Source organism: Epinephelus moara, chromosome 10 (assembly GCF_006386435.1).
Source record: "Epinephelus moara isolate mb chromosome 10, YSFRI_EMoa_1.0, whole genome shotgun sequence".
In the NCBI taxonomy this organism is placed as follows: domain Eukaryota; kingdom Metazoa; phylum Chordata; class Actinopteri; order Perciformes; family Serranidae; genus Epinephelus; species Epinephelus moara.
The window spans coordinates 3,212,340-3,231,479 of NC_065515.1; the positions used below are offsets into that span (position 1 = coordinate 3,212,340).

Genomic DNA, 19,140 nt, shown 5'->3' on the forward strand with positions numbered 1-19,140 from the left:
TATATATATATATATATATATATATATATATATATATATATATATATATATGCGCCCAGTTTAAAGAAACAATGATGTCATTAAATCCTTAAAAAGCAAATTGATTAAAACAACATCGGTGTTAAAATTCAGCCTCCTGCTAATGTGCTAATGTTTGTTAGCAGGTGAGCCGACGGTCCTGATCCAGCAGAGAGGAAGTGACAAGAAGTGAGCTGAGGTGACAGGAAGTGAGCGGAGGTGACAGGAAGTGACAGGTGTTGCAAGTGCAGGGAATGTAAAGGAAACCATTTCTTACTTGAGAGACCAGTATCTTGACTTCCTGTCTCGTGAACCTTCAGACTAAGAGCTGTGCGAGGAGTAACTGAGCATGCTTACTAAAATGACTTCACTGAAGGAGGCGGGGCTTTCAGATATTTAAGGAAACCTGATCAAACACATCCTCTCATTGGTCTGGTCAGAATGTAACCATGGCAACGATTAAAGTCTCCTCTGTCTCCACCTGTGCAGACGTCAGAGGTGAGGTGGGCGGGGCTTTCAGCGGCCGTGACTCTCATCTCAGAACTCGACCTTGCAGGCGGGAAAGGTCTCCTCCTGCATGGCCACGGTGCTGTTGCTGCCCAGCACGGTGACTGACAGGTCCCTCTGCCTGTCATGGGTCTCCTGGTACCACTCATGCATCGCCAGCGAATCAAAGGTTGGGATCAGAGTCACCTGAGGACAGGTCATAAACAGGCCAATCAGAGAACAGATCATAAGAAGGTGAAGCAAACAAACATCAGTGGGCATTAACGGACCTGAACCTCCGGCCAGCTGCTCTTCCCCTCCAGCAGGGCGTCCAGGATGCTCCTCATTGCCACCTCCTTCACAGGGTTGTCTCCACTGATGATGTAATACGAGGAGCGAAGACGTCTGAACAACTCCAGGTCCACGGTGGAGGAGGCGCAGCCGGACGGCAGGTAGGCCAGGTCCACGTAGACCGCAGAACCCTCAGAACCTGCAGCTTTAGAAGCTGACAGGAAGTCAGCCGAACGAGAAACACGTCATTAACACAACAGTTTTGCTGCTGCGTTCCACCATCACATGACGAGAACAATCAAAGGTTTGAAGCAGAGATAAAGGACCTGGTAATATAATAATAACAATAATAAACTTTATTTAAATGTCGTCTTTCATACAAAGGTCTTTACAATAGGAGCAGTATAAGCCCTGCAGTTCGGACGTCTGTAAGTTCGAAAGTGTTTGAGTTTCTGAGAGTGTTGTAAAATATTTGTAGAGTACTCTGTGTCATGTGTTTTCAGGACGGTGCCTGCCTACCTGAGGACGAAGGTTTTGCAGGTGCGACTCTGGAGCCTCCCAGTGAATTTCGGGATGACGGCTTCATGTCGATGCTGGAGGTCATCTTCAGGGAGCCTGTGGAGCTACCGACCTTTGACTTTCCGTTCTGGGCTGTGGTACTTCCAGAGGTCGCCTTCATCGTCGTACCGGTTGGTTTCTTGGTCTTGGCGGCTGAACTCTTCAGACTACGGCTGCCCTCCGTGTCGGCCATGCAGGCTCCAGGCTGGGGTGGTAACGGGGGCAGATCTTTGACCGGGGCTGGCGGCGGGTCGTGTCCTCCTCTGTGGGAGTAGTGGGGACTCGGGTGATCTTGTGGATGAGTGGGTGGGAAAAGGCCACTGGAATCATCATCAGACTCCATGTCTGCTGTGATGGAGGGACAGTCCTCTGTACAGGGCGGGACGTCAGAGTCCGTGGCCGTCAGGAGGGAGTCGCTGACTGATGTGGGTGGAGTTTCCTGGCTGTAGGCTGAAGGACAGCCGCTGCTGCTTTGATCCTGTGAGTGGTTGTTGTTGTCTGAGATGTCTGGTAAGTCAGCGGCGGCGAAGCCAGGGCTAACATGCTGCTGATGGTTCTCTGGAGTCTTGGGGTGCTGGAACTCACAGGGCGACACCAAGCAGAGATCAACATCATGTGGAACATCTGAGATAAGCTCTGATATCCCGTGGACATGCTCTTCTGAGCGGCTATTATGGTTGGACCTCAGAGGTAGGGAGTCCGAGTCGCTAACGTGTCCGTTAGAGTAGACTCTGTCTGCGGCAGGTCCTCTGGGCGACACAGCAGCCGGTGGAAGTGTTTGCTCTAAAGAAACCGATAGAGATTCATCGACTTCTGTGGAGTGAGGAGAGCCGACCTCAGCCGGCAGGGAGGTGATGGTGGGGGAGGAGTCTGGCATGATGTCTTTGAAAGGACTGAGCGTCAACAGACTGGACTGTTTGTCCTGAGAGGAGGAGGAGGAGGAGGAGTTCTCCACAGCGTCCCTCGGGGAGCGCAGGTCGGACGTCCTACAACCTCCCTGGTTATAATCCTCAAAGCCCAGACTGGACCCTCGCACCCCAAGGCTTCTGTCCTCACCTAAAACCTGAATGTCCTCCTCAGAGGATGGATGGAAAGGCTTGTGTCCTGCACAGTTAGAGACGTGGTCCGTCTCCACACAGCGAAACTTCTCTGGACTCTCCACCGTGCAGGTCTGGTTTCCGTTGGCCTGTTCTCCATCAGGACTCGTGACTGCAGTGATCGCAGAGTTCTGATTTCTGTTCCTGTTGTCGTCTTCCAGTCGAAGTCTTTCAAATTCAGCCGTCATGTCCTCAGGTGTGGACACCTTGGACCGATCTGCCTCCTTCTGGTTTTCCTGCTCCTTTGGACCTGGTTTACCTTTTGTCCCTTTATTCAAAGTGTCTTTCTTTGGGAGAGTCCCATCTTTCTTCAGAGACCCACTCTTGCCCAGACCTTTCTTTACGTCTGTACTTCCTGTTGAAGCTGCACTTGTTGCTTTCTTCACTTCTTTAACAGCTGGTTTTGCGGTTTTCTTCTCCTCTGCTTTGACGTCCTTCTTGCTGTCTTTTTTTGGTTCAGGTTTGATGTCTTTCTTTGGTTTTGCACTTAGGGTTTCCTTCTTTACCGCTTCTTTCTTCTTCTCTCCACTCTCTTCTTTCTTTACAACAGCAGCAGCGACCTTCTCGTCCTTCTTTTTCACTTCCTTTTTCTCTTCTTTTGACATGTCTTTCTTTGGGACAAGTTTCTCAGCAGGTTTTGATTTAGCGTCTGCGTCCTTCAGTTTGGACTTTTCATCCCATTCCTTCTTTTCTTTCGGAGCGGCGTCACCTGCTGCCTTTGGCTTTGTTTTCACCTCCTGTCTCTTGACGTCTACTCGTCCAAGCTTGTCTTTCTGTAAGGCACTAATGGGTCTGGAGTCCTTGGACTGTGACTTAAGGCTTTCCCGACTCTCTGCTCGTTTTGGTTGTTTCTCTGTTTTGGATGTTTCGAGGTCCTTAAAACACACGACCGGATGTTTGAGGAAATCCAGATGTTTGAGTTTTTCAAGTCCATCCAGAATTTTGGTCTGCGGCGTGCACCCTGGGAAAAGGACGCGGATGATCTTCTCCAGAGGACTGGAGGGATGCCAGACCAGCAAAGCACAAATGGACACAAGGCATGGCAGTGGAAGATCTGAGCCTTTTACATTTGATCCGTTGTTTGGCCAAGTCTGCATTAAAGCTTCGAGGTGTTTGCTGCCGCTGACTGGATTCAGCGGGTACAGCTCCAGACGACCCACTCCCATCTTCTGAAACAAGATAACTGGTTCTATACTGGGTCCGTTAGAGCGGCTGAGAGGTTCAGGTTTAATTGAAAGTCTCTGTAAATGCTGCAGGGTGAGAGCCACCTGGTCGCAGCTTCGCAGCTCACTGGGATCTCCTCGTAAGGACTTCAGTCTGTCGGGAACATTGAGGAAGACCACCCCAATCTCAGGCGAGATGAGGTTCTTCATCCAGTCCTCTTCAGTCTGAGCTCCAGCAGACTCCTCCTCCTGCTCTGCCACTTTCCTCAGAAGCAGACTGTTCAGCCCGGGCAGGTTGTCCACGCCGATGTGAGTCAGGAGCACCGAGTCAATTCTGTCCAGGTGTCGAACCAGTTTCCAGAAGCAGGAGCAGGGATCGGAGCCGCCATTCACCAGGACGTTAAAACCATTAACAGCAAAGAAGGCAGAGTCCCCCCTCCCCCCAGGGAAGATGTAGCAGCAGGGCCGAGAGAGTTTCAGGAATCCCACGGTGCTTGGGGGCTCCAGGAGCTCGAAGGGCGACTCGGGCTCCAACGACTCCGACAGGTACTCTGTGAACTCCTGCAGACCCTCCATCTCTGGGAGGACGATGGGAGGGTTGATCTGGATGTTGATGTAGTCCTGCAGGTTGTGTTTGTCCAACGCAGAGTGTCTCCAGAGACCAAAGTCTGGACAACTGAGGGTGAGACTGGACTTCACCGCCGGGTCTGCATTGCTCAACAACTCTCCAACCTTCAGAATAGAGAGACATCAAACACGTCGTCATCATCATCACCATCATCATCATCATCACCATCATCATCATCATCACCATCATCATCATCAGGAGCCTGAATATTAACACACTTGTTCTGTCCGACCGACAGTTCACTGGTATTAATCATAAAGATCAGATACGGTTATTGATCCCAAGCAGAGACATTCAGGTCCATCTACAGTTTTACAAACAGATAGTTTCAGATCACTTCAACAGAGATTTTGGATCACACACATTAACACACACACACACACACACACACACACACACACACACACACATTATCATACACACACACACACACAAAGTATTGATCAGAGTGAGTATCAGTATCGATCAGTATCGATCAGTATCAGTGGCGTTCTGACCTCCTCGTCAGTGAAGATGTGGATGAAGTCGCTCAGAGAGAAGCAGCCTCTCTGTAACACGATGTCTCCGGACTCTTCCACACACTGACCAGCCAGAACCAGAAGTTTGTGTCGCGAAGAGTCACAGACCAGCCGCCGCACCTGAGCGCACAAACAGGAAATACATAATCGGAGGAGAAGGAGGAGTCGAGTCAGACAGGGAAGGGCTAACAGATGTTTATGTTTATGTTTATTTTGGTCATTCAACAAAAAGTACAACGCAGCACAACATAGTGTCTCATAATTTTAACCAAAAAAGGTGTCGGCTGAAGCTATAAGCTTGTGACGCCTACTCTTCTCACCTTGTTACAACTAGCAGAAAAAATATATTTTGTGAAAATTCATAATTTACACTATTTCCTATTCAAGTTGAAATGCAAAGGCAACAATACCAACTGATTACACATCACCAGTTAACAATTTTCCGCAGCAACAAACAAAACTTAAAATACCTAATTCCCAAAAATCAAACATTTTGCTTGTATGTGTCTGAGGAGACTTTAAATCTTTGAAATGTCTCACATCATTTCAATTCATCCTCAAGATTGTTCCATGAATTCACCCCCTTTATAGAGATGGACATACATTTAATATTAGTCCTAGCTTTTATTTTTTAAAGTTCATACTTACAATCTTTTTTTTCAAACATATTTACAATTTTACTCTGCAACAAGTTGTTATGAACTTTATACATTATCTGCGCAATCTTGTAATCTACTAAATCCTGGAATTTAAGTGCTCTTAATTTTACAAATAAACCATTAGTGTGCTCTCTGTACTGTGATCTTGTGATGATTCGTATGGCTCTTTTCTAGGGCTGTAGTCTCCTGGTCGACTAGTCGATTATTTGGTCGCTATGCTCTCGTCCAACCAAATTCTCATTGGTCGAATAATCGCTGTGTTACTTTCATAAGGAGAAAAGTGCTACATCAACAGCTTTCCAGGATTAATCCATTATTTCCTGCGGTGGGGGGACAGGCTAAGTTACCTGTGAAAATGGGGGTGTTTTCAAAATACCCCTGTTGTTGACAGAAGGTTGGACTGTCTGTTTAATATAAGACAGTTGTTTTGTCAGTGAATGTTGTGAGTTGTAATGGAGCCAAATTATGTGCCGTTACCTTTGTTACATGTTGCTGTTGTCCCTGGTTTTATATGAGAAGAGGAAAAGATCGCTAGACGCTAGGCTAATTTATACAATGTAAAATGCCATAGACTTGTGTGGGGGCGGCAGTAGCTCAGTCCATAGGGACTTGGGTTGGGAACCGGAGGGTCGCCTGTTCAAGTCCCCGTCCGGACCAAAATATGGAGCGTGGACTGGTAGCTGGAGAGGTGCCAGTTCACCTCCTGGGCACTGCCGAGGTGCTCCCGAGCAAGGCACCGAACCCCCCAACCGCTCTGAGCGCCTGTCATGGGCAGCCCACTCTGACATCTCTCCACTTAGTGCATGTATAGGTCCAGTTTGTGCATGTGTGTGTTCAGACCTGTGTGTAATTGACAAACAGAGTGAAAAAATTGAATTTCCCCTCAGGGGATTAATAAAGTATATAAAATTAAAAATTAAATTAAAATTAATAACGTTAGCATGTTGTATTTATGGGGGAAATGTGTCCAGATAAAGACAAGTGTTTGTCATTGCTGCGATTTATAGTGAAGCCAGTTTGCGTACTTGTGTTTGAAATTGTCTCTATTAAGCCATGTTTAATGTGTGTTTACTGTGTGTTTAATGTGTTTTGAATCAACTAAACTTTACAGCACTTAACACAGTCCTCCACCACCGACTAGTGTTTTGGAGGTGTAACTGCAGAGTGACACAGACACACCAACGCAGAAGTAAAAATAACGTGCAGATTTTTTTTCCCCACGACTAATCGATTAGTTGAAGATTATGTGCGACTTTAGTCGGCCAAGATTTTCTTTGTTTGACTACAGCCCTACTGTTGTCTGTAAAATAAAGACTGATAGAGTGTCTTGTATGCATTTCCCCAAATCTCCAGGCAGTAGGTGATGTTTGGAACAATTAATGAGCAGTACATGATGTACAGAGCCTACCTGTTGAACAGATCCTTGGTCTTATATAGTGCTGCTATCGACCATGATATTTTTGATTTTACATGATTAATATGCATTTTCCTGCTCGATTTACTCTCCAGTATGACACCCAACATTTTTGTTTCATTCACTCTTTCTATTTCCACATCATCCGTTCTTACTTTAACCTCATTAATCTTGCAGTTTTCAAAGATCATAAACTTTGTTTTGCTTGTATTTAACTTATTTACATCAAACCATTTCTCGACTAGTTTCATTTCCTGTTCAACAGTTTTAACAATGTCTTTTAAGTTACTCCCAGAATAGAAACATTGGTGTCATCTGCAAATAGAATACTGTTTAAACAGCTGGACACTTTAAATACAAAATAGATCATTAACACTGTTAGTGTTTCCACTCACCTCTGAGCAGACAAAGTCATGAGCCGGATTCACAACAACCTGAGTGTCCAGAACGTCTCCGCGGTGCTGCAGCGTCCTCTGACCTGCAGGACAAACACATCAGCTGTTCACTACACTGACAGGAAGTCAACATGCTAACAGCTAGCCCTCATATCAGTTCTACTGAGCACTGAAGACAACAACAGCAGGAAATTGTCACTAACAGTTTCACAGCTGGCTCGTCCCAACAACTCAGACATTAAAATACTCTTAAAAGACAAACTATGAGACTTTAACTCTTTCATTACAGATAAGGTGTTGAAGGTGAGAACATGACTCTGTATGAAGCAGCAGAACAGGACGTCCAAGGCCTCAGGCAGGACATGAACATGTGAGTGAATGCTGGACAGAGGAGCTCAGTGTCAGACTGCAGGACGAATGGACGAGATGAAAGACATGCTGCCATTGGTCATCCAGTAAAACACCTCCCACTTCCTGCTCCCATTGATCTCTCTGTTCGACAGCTCCAAGCTTCAGATTCAATTTTTATTTAATGGTTTTATTAAATTTGTGTCTGTTGATTCTGTTGAAAGTCGTCAGAGACACATTAAGATCAAACATCTGCGATAACTGCACAGCGTCATTACAGTTATTAAACACACATCAAAGAATCGACTCCAAAAATCACATCATGTTTTTAGCTCCTGACATATTCTGCTTCAGGTCAGAAACAGTGGGACATTACATCTCATCCTTTCATCCTTTCATCCTTTCATCAGTCACTTTGTTAAACTGAAGAGTTTCTTAGGGTGATGACATCATAAAACATGACGGCAGACATTCAAAGCTTCATGTGAACCTGTTTGTACAAGCCGCTGGGTATTAACTGTTTTATCAGGGGTCAGCAGCCAATGAGGAGTCTGTGAAGGTCTGTGAGGGTCTGTGAAGGTCTGTGAGGGTCTGTGAAGGTCTGTGAGGGTCTGTGAGGGTCTGTGAAGGTCTGTGAGGGTCTGTGAAGGTCTGTGAGGGTCTGTGAGGGTCTGTGAAGGTCTGTGAGGGTCTGTGGAGGTCTGTGAGGGTCTGTGAAGGTCTGTGGAGGTCTGTGGAGGTCTGTGGGAGTCTGTGAGGATCTGTGAAGGTCTGTGAAGGTCTGTGAGGGTCTGTGAGGGTCTGTGGGGGTCTGTGGGAGTCTGTGAGGGTCTGTGGGGGTCTGTGGGGGTGACGAGGGAATTAAGATTTTGTTTAAAATGAAAAAACCTGAGAGGATCAAACTTATTTAACGCTCTGCAGAGGACAGAAAAGATCCTTAAAGTATTTCACTGTACCAATAAACGCTCCCACTGGTGGGTCATGTGACGACCGGCTGGTAATGAATGATGTCATATTACCGGGAAACAGGAAGATAAAACGTGTCTGAAGAGAGAACCATACGACTCAGAGACAGAGTCTGGGTTTATATTTGATCAGAGCTGATCTCAGTTCACACAGAGATGGCGCCATAGAGCCGCAATGACGTCCCATCTTTACACCTCCTTTGTGTTTTCACACAGAACCAAACAGCGGCGGCATCATGTGGCTCCAGTGTGTGATTTCAGACAGCATTATGACATCACAGAATCATAAGAGGAGTGATGGGTGTGACATGTAAGGGGCCGTACACGCTGCAGTTTTTGTGCCCTCAAACCAATTATTTTCAGTGTTGACACGCAGCAGTTGCACTCAGACACCGGAGCGACGCACACGTTCCAAACTGCCTATTTTTCAGGGCGTGGTGGCTGCACCCTGACTGTCATATGACGAGGACCAACCAATCACAGCCGACAGGTAACTTTCCTTCTTCAGTAAATATCAGTCTGTGATAAATATGGAGGAGAAGTTGGTCATTGTTTACATCTGTCCCACAGACACACAGGAAGTAGATCAGCTCTGCACTCAGGGTTTCTGGTTTGTAGGCTATGACATGGTGCTGGTTATCGCTTAGCAACCTCAGATGCAACCTGCTGCCGCGCTCTTGAAAGCTCTTACAGAAAAGGCACAACAGTCGCAGCCAGCGCCTGACCTCATGTTTTCCAGGCGGTTAAAGACGCAGCATGTGTACGGGCCCAAACACAGCAGGTCACAGGTGCGTGTTTATTTACAGGTGCAGCTGAGACACAACGACAGGTAACGGGTCGGCTCTGGTACTGAGCTTTATGGGTGTGGGCAAGTTCAGGTTTTTAAAAATGGACCCGTGCAGGACTCTGATGAGGAGGATTTGAGCTGAGGGAGGAGCAGGGAGGTCTGGAGGGAAGTTTACCACAGTAGCATCACTGTGATGACACAGAGCTGGACACAGTTTTTCTTTATCATACGTCTGTTGTAAAAATAAAGTTATTTAAAAGCTCCATGAAGCCCAAACTGCTCAGAGCCTGAATCTGACTGAATAAAGTCAGCAGCAGGTCCAGGAGGTGATGAGGGTTCAGGAGGTGACGGAGGGTCCAGGAGGTGAGGAGGGTCCAGGAGGTGACGGAGGGTCCAGGAGGTGATGGAGGGTCCAGGAGGTGACGGAGGGTCCAGGGAGTGTTTAGAGGACGACGGCTGAGGGCCGTCACTTCTGCTGTGGTACCAAACCTTACAGAGGAAACATCTGGTGATGTCAGACCACTGACATCATCTGACAGCTGTTAACACACAACACAACTCATCAGATGATGCAGCGTCTACAGATGGACAGGGGCATGATGGGAAACCTTAGATAGGACAACCATATTAACCAGGCTGACCCCACCCACCAGAGACCAGCCCACCAATCAGAGTCAAGTTTACGTCTTTCAGGAGGGGCTGAGACATTTTAATACACACGTTGTCCAAGGACGGACGTTCAGCTGAGGTGCGTGCGTGTGTGTGTGTGTGTGTGTAGGTTTAGTTTATATCCTGTCTAACACAGAGACCTGTAGCATTCAAAGGTCTGACCTTTGACCTCCTCTGGCTTCCTTCCTGTCAGCTGGCCGTGTGTGTGTGTGTGTGTGTGTGTGTGTGTGTCTGCAGGCTGTTCAGCTGACTGTGTTTGTGTGTTTGAAACAGAGAACCAGCTGTCTCTCTCTCTCTCTCTCTCACTCACTCACTCACTCACACACACACAGGTTTTAAAATAACTCTCCGCCTCGGTTGGACACACTGATGATGTCATCCATCATCCTTCCTGTCAGGTGGTGTGATGTTAACCTTTGACCTTCAGAGCTCAGTAAAGTTTCTGATCCACCCCAAAACCATATTTTACTTTGAAGAGAATACTAATCTGACGTTCCTCCATCAATATGTTTTGATCAGAAATGTGATCAGTGAGGTGGAAACAAACAGGAAGTGATCGACTTCCTGTTTGTTTCCACCTGAAACAGAAAGTTTCATTTAAACTGACCTCTAGGAGGCGCCACAAATGCAAAAGAATGGGCGTGGCACAACACAAATCAGACTATACATCACAAATTATTTGTTCAGTCATCACAAACCTTGACTCTGTTTACAGTTACACCTCTGACAAACAAACAAACAAACAAACAAACAAAAAGGTGTGCTTCCTGTTGTCTCACCTGGGACGTCCTCTGACAGGAAGGCCGAGTGTCTCGACACGAAGAGTTTCAGCTGCTGATCCAGAACAGACACATCCAGATCTACAGGCCAACAGCGCACACCTGAAACACACACATATAACACACACCTGAAACACACACATATAACACACACCTGATACACACACATATAACACACACCTGAAACACACACACAAACATACAACACACATTCACTCACTCACAGTGATGACATCACACAGACAGTGATGTAATAATAAAGTGTAACCAACGTAAACGTAAATAAAACTTTGACATCTAAAAGACTTGTGATGTGAGGAAGTCGATGTGCTGCAGCCAGGCTTCACTTCCTGTGTGTTCACATTATTATGGGATGGCCAGGAGAAACTGTGGTGAATCCAGGCTGAAATAACTGAGCTGCATTATTCATCATCTTCATTACAACCAGCATCAGACTGGACGTCTTACTGGTTCACACAGTTTGAACTGGTGTTAAATTTGCACAGAGAGAAGAGTGTGACGTGTTTTCAGACAGAGTGAGACGTCTGTCCACGGTTCATCCTATCTCTGTCACATGAACTGTTTCCTCCTCAGCAAACAGGAAGCTGAAGATATTCAGTGACACCACTTCCTCTTTGAGGACCAACATGCAGAAAATTAAACCAGCAGCTCAAAACACAGACTGAGAACCAAAAACACTGAACCAGAACAGACAGACCGGCAAACAGGCAGGCAGGCAGGCAGGCAGACAGACAGGCAGGCAGACAGACAGGCGACCATTAACTGACTGAAACACAATCATCTATAAACTGAACCAAAAATAGGCCGAACTACACACAGTGTGAACACATGATGAACAGTAAGGCGTGTGTGAACACATGATGAACAGTAAGGCGTGTGTGAACTAAGGCGTGTGTGAACACATGATGAACAGTAAGGCGTGTGTGAACACATGATGAACAGTAGATCGATTGTGTTCCTCGGAGGCTGTCTGTGTTTCAATGAGCTGATCATGTGTCAACACATTAAATCTTCGGGTGCTTCATCACTAGGTTCGTTCGAGATGAGCCAGGCCTGCGCAGATCCGATCACCAACGATCGGCGCACAACGCATGCCGGTTAGTTTTGTGTCCGACTTCATCCCGACTTGCTCTGACGTATTACAAAAGTGGATGGCAATAAAACCGCGAGAGCGAGGCGGCCACAGTTTTTAGAGCCAGGCGCTGCAGCTGCTCTCCACCGACTGTATCACCTGGCTCTCACCTGATCTGACAGCTGATTGGTTCAGATGTCGACTCAACAAAATGACGTTTTAGATAAACTACTCATTTTGTTAGAGATTAAGATTGTATTTGTCTGATTTGAAGGTTTATTTTAATAAATTAATCTATCATAATTAAAACAACTGGAGACTGAAAACAAACCGATATATGGGTCTCATCACTTTTTTAATGAATTGACATCATTCCAGACAGGATGTTAGTGTGTCTGTGACTTCCTGTACGGACTGAAGGCTGCTGGAAACTGTCCGACTTCACCGCGGCTTTTTGTCACCGCCCCCCGCTGCGGCCGCCTGCTCTCGTCTACTTTCCAGGCGAGGGGCAGTTCATCTCGAACGAGCCTAGTGAGTTCTGACTGTTCACCTACTTTTACCGGAACAACATGAAAAACTGTCAAACTACACAACATCACCGACTTCCGGTGTGGCGGGATTTTCAAAATAAATGTCTCATGAGAATGGAGAAATGCTGCCAACATTAAAAAGTGATGAAGATTTAAAAACCAGTAAAATACAAAATTCGAAGAAACTTCGGTGAACACGTGAGTCTGAGAAGTTTCTGTAAATTAACCCTCAAACCGCAGAAAGAAACCAGACAACGTCACCAGATGTTACAGACGTCACAGACATATTAACTCATTATATATAATTAATATAAAAAGGTAAAAACCACCATAGTGTGTCTGACAAAGACCTGAACCCTGGGCCGGACAGGGTGGACAGGGTGTCCCCCAGGACAGGATGTCTCTCATGTCCCGCAGTGTAATCAGCTCTAAATTTAACCACTAAAAACAGAAGCAGCTGCTTCAGTAACGTGTCCGTTGAACCGTGTGGTCACGGAGGGCGTGTCCTCGGTAACACCGTGTTTATTTACGGTGGATTTATGTTTTAATTTAATGAACAGACTTTAATAAAAGAATAAAAAGAAGTGACTTTAAACTGCGGAGGAAGAAACTGGTGGACACCAGGCAGCTAACGTTAGCTAGCTTCATCATTAACATGCTAAACTCGTCTTTTCAGTCCCGGAAAATGTTTAAAGTGTCTTTTTCACCGGTAACCGTGTTACCGACAACACAAAACCTCCGTCAGAGGGTGCTAAGCTGCTGAATTAACCCTCGGGTGAACTCTGGAGACAACCCGGACAGGGACACAGTTTTTGGGCACAACACTTTCAGACATCGACGTCAGCTCTTCTTCTTCTTGGGTTTTATTGTGAAGGCTCCGCGGACTTCCCGCCGGTGTCCGTTAACTTTACCGACTCACCTGAGTCAATCTGCCGCAGCAGCCGCTCCAGCAGCCCGGCGGACCGCAGCGCCCCCACCACCACCAGCACCGAGTAATCCGCCGCCGCAGGCCGGGAGGAACCGGGAGAAGAACCGGGACCGCCGCCCCGCTCCGCCGCCGCTGCTGCTGCCGCCATCATGGTTTGGACAGTCCACCAATGACGTCAGTCGGACACAAACACAAGCCCCGCCCTGCTCGGATAACAGGCGGGAAAATATTTTAAATGACATGCAAGGCGACCAATCAGAGAAGAGAAGTGAGCAGCGTGACCAATCACAGGAGACTGGTGCGTTCAGGTGCTGTGGAGGAGGAATTAGTACTTATAAAGAGTTCAACCCCGAGATTTTAGAGATATTTAATATTTAATGGATAATATCTATCTATCTATCTATCTATCTGAATTTTGTTTTCAACTTTGTTTTGAATCTTTAATAACAAAGTTAAAGTGTACACATGTATGAACATGTATGAAGATAATGTGATAAGAATAACATGGTAGTAAATATTCTGTAAAACCCCCGTTAAGTTTTTCAAGATAATTTTTCAATTTATCATCATTAATTATTATTTATTTACCTCCTGTTTCATTTCTTTCATATGACTCTGCTGCTTGGATCATTTCCAACTGTGTCTTTGTTATTTCACAGACGCACCGCCTGTATGTTGTTTTTAAAATGTTTCTTAGTTGTTGTTGAGTTTTTATTCTGATGTAAACAACAAACATATGACAAATATTCACTGAAAGAAAGAAGAGAAGAAGAAAACAACGGACACATTATAGAACATTTAAAGTTAATATATTCTTAGTTAAAGTGGTTCTGACGATCAAACAAAACTTAAATCATGTTAATTTTTAAAAGAAACGTTTTTAACAAATAAAGACTGTTTGGAAAGAACTTCCATTGTTCCCACAGAAAGTCACTTTTAGCGATGTAAACATTTATATTTTCATCTGTGGTTAGTTTGTAGTTACAGTTATAAATGTGGTTAAAGTATCTGATGATCGTCGTCCCAACCCTTAAGTGTGATCAGTGACAAATAAACCGTTAAGCTCATGACTTTAACTTCAGCTACAAATATTTAAATCTGATGAACACCAACATTTAAAATGTGTCAACCCGGAGGATCTGACGTCACGACAAAAAGTCTGGGCACTATCTCCTCAGTGTTTCCTACAATTATGTGAGCGTCTGAACGCAGCACGCAGCGTCCCGCCTCCAACATGGCGGCCCCCCTGCCCGGCAGATGTGGCTTCTTCGTGAAGAAAAAGAAACGTTTCTGTAAAATGATCGTCGCTAGAGGGAAAGTGTTCTGTGGAGAGCACGCGACCATGGTGAGTTCGCGGACACGTGCTGAGTTCACGGACCCAAGGAGAACACAGAGAGTGAAGAGCTGATCAGTAAATACTGATCATCATTAAAGTCTGATCAATAAAGTCTGAAGTTTAAACTTTATTAGTTCGATAGTTTACAGACAAGGTTTAGTTTATTAAGTTGTACAGAGAACAGCTGTGAGTCTCTGACGGGCTCTGTAGAACATTCATGAAGCTCCGCCTCCAACACTGTATCCAGGTCTGTTTATACATCTGTACCTGAAACCATAGATATATATAATCATTAGATGACTTATTCCTGTGGCTACTGAGCGTCAACGTCGCCGCCATCTTGGGGAGGTCACTGCCGGCTGGCTAGTACTGTTGTGTATGGAGATAAGTCTTCGGCAAACTCGGCGTGCTCACTCAAAAGTCTCAAAGTGTCATTGGGGGCTGGTCCAAAAAATTAGAGCAAAGCAGAAAAACCCAACAGCACTCACTAATAAGTATCATACTGTTTAATATAGTGGATTGAACAGCAGCAGTCGAACAGACGCGTTTCAGCTCATAGCCGTCCTCAGCGTTAGGAAATGGCCACTTTAGTGAGTGCTGTCAGGTTTTTCTGCTTTGCTGTAATTTTTTGGACCGGCACCCAATTACACTTTGAGACTTTTGAGTGAGCACGCCGAGTTTGCTGAAGACTTATCTCCATACACAACAGTACTAGCCAGCCGGCAGTGACCTCCCCAAGATGGCGGCGACGTTGACACATCACTGAAATGGGCTGAAGCTGTCAACAAGTTATCTACTGTATGTGATATTTATGCCTGAAACACCTAATGACGTGTGCTGTGATGTCATCACCCACCTGTTAAGAGCTTCCTGTTTCCTGTTTCCAGGAGGAAGGAAGCAGCAGGAGGATCGTATGTCCTCTGGACCCCAAACAGTGAGTCAGCTGATCGATCACAGTATTGATCTGAGTCACCACAGATAAAGACATGTTGATGTTTTTATGTTGTAGCTTTATATTATTGAAGCTCTGTGACTTCCTGTCTGTGACTTCCTGTCTGTGACTTCCTGTCTGTTTGACCCTTAAGCACTGTGAGTGAAGACAAATTGGACAAACACCTGAAGAAGTGTAACTCCAGAGAGAAACCAAAACCAGTGAGACAAACTTCACTTCCTGTGTTTTATGCTCTGTGCTGCGTTCACTGTCCCCACCTGAGACTCTGTCTCAGAGTTTTAAAATCGTCCTGTTTGACGTCCTGCAGGTTTATTATGTGGAGAACATCAATGCTGGATCAGCTGGAGATAAGACGCTGCAACAGGTAACACCTCACCTGCTGAAGAATTCACATCATAATGATGATGATGATGATGATGATGTCATCTGTGTGTCAGGTGAGTCTGTCTGAGCGCAGCAGGACAGAGTTACAGTCTCTGTTGGACAAACTGAAGACAGCTGTCACAGGTGAGTGTCTGCATCTACCTGTCAGTTATCAGATGATGATGATGATGGTGATGATGACGATGGTGATGATGCAGGACTGCAGTGTGATGTGGAGGACAGCGTTCTGTCTCACTCTGTCCTCCAGGAGGAACTCAACAACCCAAAGAACGGAGACTCCGCCCACAAACACCTGAAGCAGCAGGTACACGTTCAGTTGGATACCGTACGCATCATTTTCCCCCAGTGTCGACATGTTTCAGTGTTACACAGGCTTCAAGGCGTGTTTCCTGTTGTTTGGTGGGCGTGTCAGAGGTGTCAGCCAATCAGCAGCTGCGTGTATATAAATGATTATTTTTATTTCTCATTTGTTTTGATGATGTAACGTGTGTTTCCTGTGATTTAAAGACCCTCTGAGTTAAACTGAATTAAACCCCGCCCTCTTAAAAGGAACAGGAACAGGAAGTTCACCACACCACTGTTTGTTTTTTTGGAGCCAGAAGTGACCATATTTGTGTGAGAGGGAGGAGTTGTGGAGGAGCAAAGGGCGGAGCTGTGGAGGAGCGAAGGGCGGAGCTGGGGTTTCTGAGGATATACCAAGTATCGACCTCCGAGTCTGAAACCTGCAGTTCCTCTAATGTCCACTAGAGGCTGGCTCCAGGAGTGAGTCCGTCCCCACAGACCTCCATGTTCACATGTAGAAACAAACATGTTTACTTCCTGTTTGGTCCTTGGATCACTCCAACGTTCCTGATGGCTGTACAGGGCAGTACTTTTCAGTTGCCCTCGTTCTGATGTCATAAAATACCACCGCTTCATCAGTGACTTCAGCACAAGACACCAGAAGCCACCTGTCATGGTACTATGATACACCGCCATGTGGTGACAGTGTGTAACTAGTTGGTTGTGGCGTCCCAGAACATAAAACACAGACACAGGAGGACACCTGACAGGTAATATACAGATGTGACAGTTGACTGCAAAGCAGCGACATGTGACGGGTTTGAAACGGGTTTGAACTTTCATACAATTCAACTGTTTACATTTCATTAGCCCCGCCCCTCACTCATCCACAGCCCCGCCCTCTCACCCAAATATGGTCACTTCTGGCTCCAAAAAACAAGATGGTGACAGCAGAGATGTTGAACTGGAGGCTTCAGTCCACAAACTGATGTGTTTACAGTCAGAGGGGACAGACTCAGTCTCAGAGGGACATCAGAGGTTCAGGCTTCCTCTGTCTGTCTGTCTCTCACCTGTCAGGTGTGTCCAGTCCTCTCTCTTAGGTCACTTGGAGGCGCTGGGGCTTCTGAGAAGGGGGCGGTGCTTCGTAGAGTTTGGAGCAGGTCGAGGGAAACTGTCTCACTGGATCCATGAAGCCCTGAAGACCAGAGACCAGGTGGAGACCAGAGACCAGCAGGACACCAGTGAGGACCTGCAGCTGCTGCTGGTGGAGCGCTGCAGCACTCGCTTCAAGGCAGGAAAACCTCTTAACTCCAGCAGCAGTTACATGTGTCAACCAGCAGGGAGCGTTTAATTTGACGACATGTTAAGGCTCATTAATGCTCAATGTTAGAGACAAAGACAGAGACAGACGGAGACAGAGAGTTCTGCCCGTCCTCTGTTCATTTCATCTGTATTTGTGCAAGTTTTCTTAAAGTTCACAGATTCAGACCAAACAGAGCAGAACCATCAGACGACGTAGAGTAGTTCAAGTAAGATAGGACGTAGAGTAGTTCAAGTAAGATAGGACGTAGGAGACAACGTAGAAATTTTAATCATGGCGGAAAACAACGTATCAGTCACACAGTGAGAGGAATTATCCGTCCACATGTCAGGATGTATTTAATGACCTCAGAGAACGCCGCCATCTACAATGCTGCCTCCATTTAAAGGTCCAATATTCTGACCTCCTTTCCCGTCACCTCGTTTGTTGTTATGAAACGTTTGACTCCGCCCTCTAGTGCCATCTAATGGCTGTATCTATGACATCAAAAAGGACACATGGACGTGTGAGGACAGAGACATTAACAGTGTTTGAAATGGACCCATCTATTTTCACGATTCTCAAACCTGGTACAGTTCATCTGGTCTCACTGGTCTTGTCTTGTGTCTCTTGTCCTGTCCTGCAGGTTGATGGGAAACATCAGGACACAGGTGCTGACTTTGAGAGGCTTCAGGTGGACATCCAACACCTGGATCTGAGTAAGAGATAAAGATGTGGACTCTGCTGGTCTCTGTGGTTCCTGTGGATCTCTGTGGTTCCTGTGGTTCTCTGTGGGTTTCTGTGGTTCCTGTGGGTCTCTGTGGTTCCTGTGGGTCTCTGTGGGTCTCTGTGGTTCTCTGTGGGTCTCTGTGGTTCTCTGTGGGTTTCTGTAGTTCCTGTGGGTCTCTATAGGCCCGTTTCCACCGCAGGAACTTCGGGGTAATTTTACGGGGCTGGGGCCGTTGGTGCGTGTCTCCACCGCAGGAACCAACCCCCGAGGGACAGAGTTCCGGAACTTTTACGGGGGCTAAACAAGTCCCTGCCTCGGGGTAGGTACTCAGAACAGCCCTGAAAGACTCCTGGCTGGGGCTTGGGGTTTACTTGGTGCTGATTGGATATACTCAAGGAGGGATGTGACGTCAACAGAAAGCAACAAAATAGCCGGCATTTTTAAAACTCAGCAGACGAGGGTTAGCTCGTTCATATAGCTTTAGCCACCAGGTAAAAAAAAACTCACTAAATGGCCCGTGGAAAAAATTATTCTTTCCAGCAGATATCTTAGTTACATGATTGAGCTAGCAAAGCAGTTTTGTGTTGCTATGTGTGGTATTTATTCAGTTTTGGGAAATCACAATGTCTAGAAAGCATCAGCTGACAGGGACAGCTCACAGCAGCATCAAAGCTAACATCAGGACGTCATCTATTAAAAGCCTCCCGTTATCGGATACGACATGAAACTACTCCAGTTAGCTCAATCATGTTGTAACTAAGACATCCGCTGGAAAAAATATTTTTTTCACGGGCCATTTAGTGAGTTATTACAGACACCGCTATCGGCTA

The 19,140-nt window shown here is 46.1% G+C and overlaps 3 protein-coding genes across 6 annotated transcripts in view; 1 reads left to right on the forward strand and 2 right to left on the reverse strand.

The window, feature by feature from the left end:
• The window catches only part of grin3bb (glutamate receptor, ionotropic, N-methyl-D-aspartate 3Bb), a 176,221-nt gene that overhangs the window by 80,487 nt on the left and 76,594 nt on the right, over window positions 1–19,140 (reverse strand). The gene's annotated exons all lie outside the window — the stretch shown is intronic.
• map1sa (microtubule-associated protein 1Sa) lies at window positions 9–13,523 on the reverse strand. Of its 3 annotated transcripts, none has more exons than XM_050054119.1 (8): window positions 13,318–13,354; window positions 10,776–10,877; window positions 8,532–9,866; window positions 7,228–7,310; window positions 4,739–4,879; window positions 1,315–4,345; window positions 795–1,009; window positions 9–711 (listed from the first exon to the last, which is right to left on the reverse strand). In XM_050054119.1, exons 3-8 carry the CDS (start codon window positions 8,587–8,589, stop codon window positions 556–558), a joined length of 3,684 nt encoding a protein of 1,227 aa, XP_049910076.1. In that variant the 5' UTR covers window positions 8,590–9,866; window positions 10,776–10,877; window positions 13,318–13,354; the 3' UTR covers window positions 9–555. The 3 variants fall into 3 exon arrangements, with proteins under 3 accessions (XP_049910076.1, XP_049910077.1, XP_049910075.1); XM_050054120.1 differs by having other exon boundaries at window positions 8,532–9,816; window positions 13,318–13,332; XM_050054118.1 differs by lacking the exon at window positions 8,532–9,866 and having other exon boundaries at window positions 10–711; window positions 13,318–13,523.
• trmt13 (tRNA methyltransferase 13 homolog) overlaps window positions 14,521–19,140 on the forward strand; it is a 6,028-nt gene continuing 1,408 nt past the window's right edge. Inside the window, exons 1-8 of one of the 2 annotated variants that reach the window (XM_050054153.1) lie at window positions 14,521–14,671; window positions 15,550–15,596; window positions 15,748–15,814; window positions 15,922–15,978; window positions 16,052–16,121; window positions 16,196–16,302; window positions 17,368–17,571; window positions 18,227–18,299. In XM_050054153.1, coding sequence (XP_049910110.1) covers window positions 14,561–14,671; window positions 15,550–15,596; window positions 15,748–15,814; window positions 15,922–15,978; window positions 16,052–16,121; window positions 16,196–16,302; window positions 17,368–17,571; window positions 18,227–18,299 — 736 coding nt within the window. In that variant the 5' untranslated portion in view covers window positions 14,521–14,560. Of the gene's footprint in view, window positions 14,672–14,727; window positions 14,910–15,549; window positions 15,597–15,747; window positions 15,815–15,921; window positions 15,979–16,051; window positions 16,122–16,195; window positions 16,303–17,367; window positions 17,572–18,226; window positions 18,300–19,140 lie in introns of those variants that run through there. The other variant, XM_050054154.1, reaches the window with a different exon arrangement.

Excerpts from the sequence above, each read along its gene's own strand:
- map1sa (XM_050054118.1), bottom strand. The coding sequence starts at position 13,477 with ATGATGGCGGCAGCAGCAGCGGCGGCGGAGCGGGGCGGCGGTCCCGGT. Across the intron at positions 4,880-7,227 it reads ATGACTTTGTCTGCTCAGAG|GTGCGGCGGCTGGTCTGTGA; the intron begins GTGAGTGGAAAC and ends TTGTGCGCTCAG. Across the intron at positions 1,010-1,314 it reads TGCAAAACCTTCGTCCTCAG|CTTCTAAAGCTGCAGGTTCT; the intron begins GTAGGCAGGCAC and ends ACTTCCTGTCAG.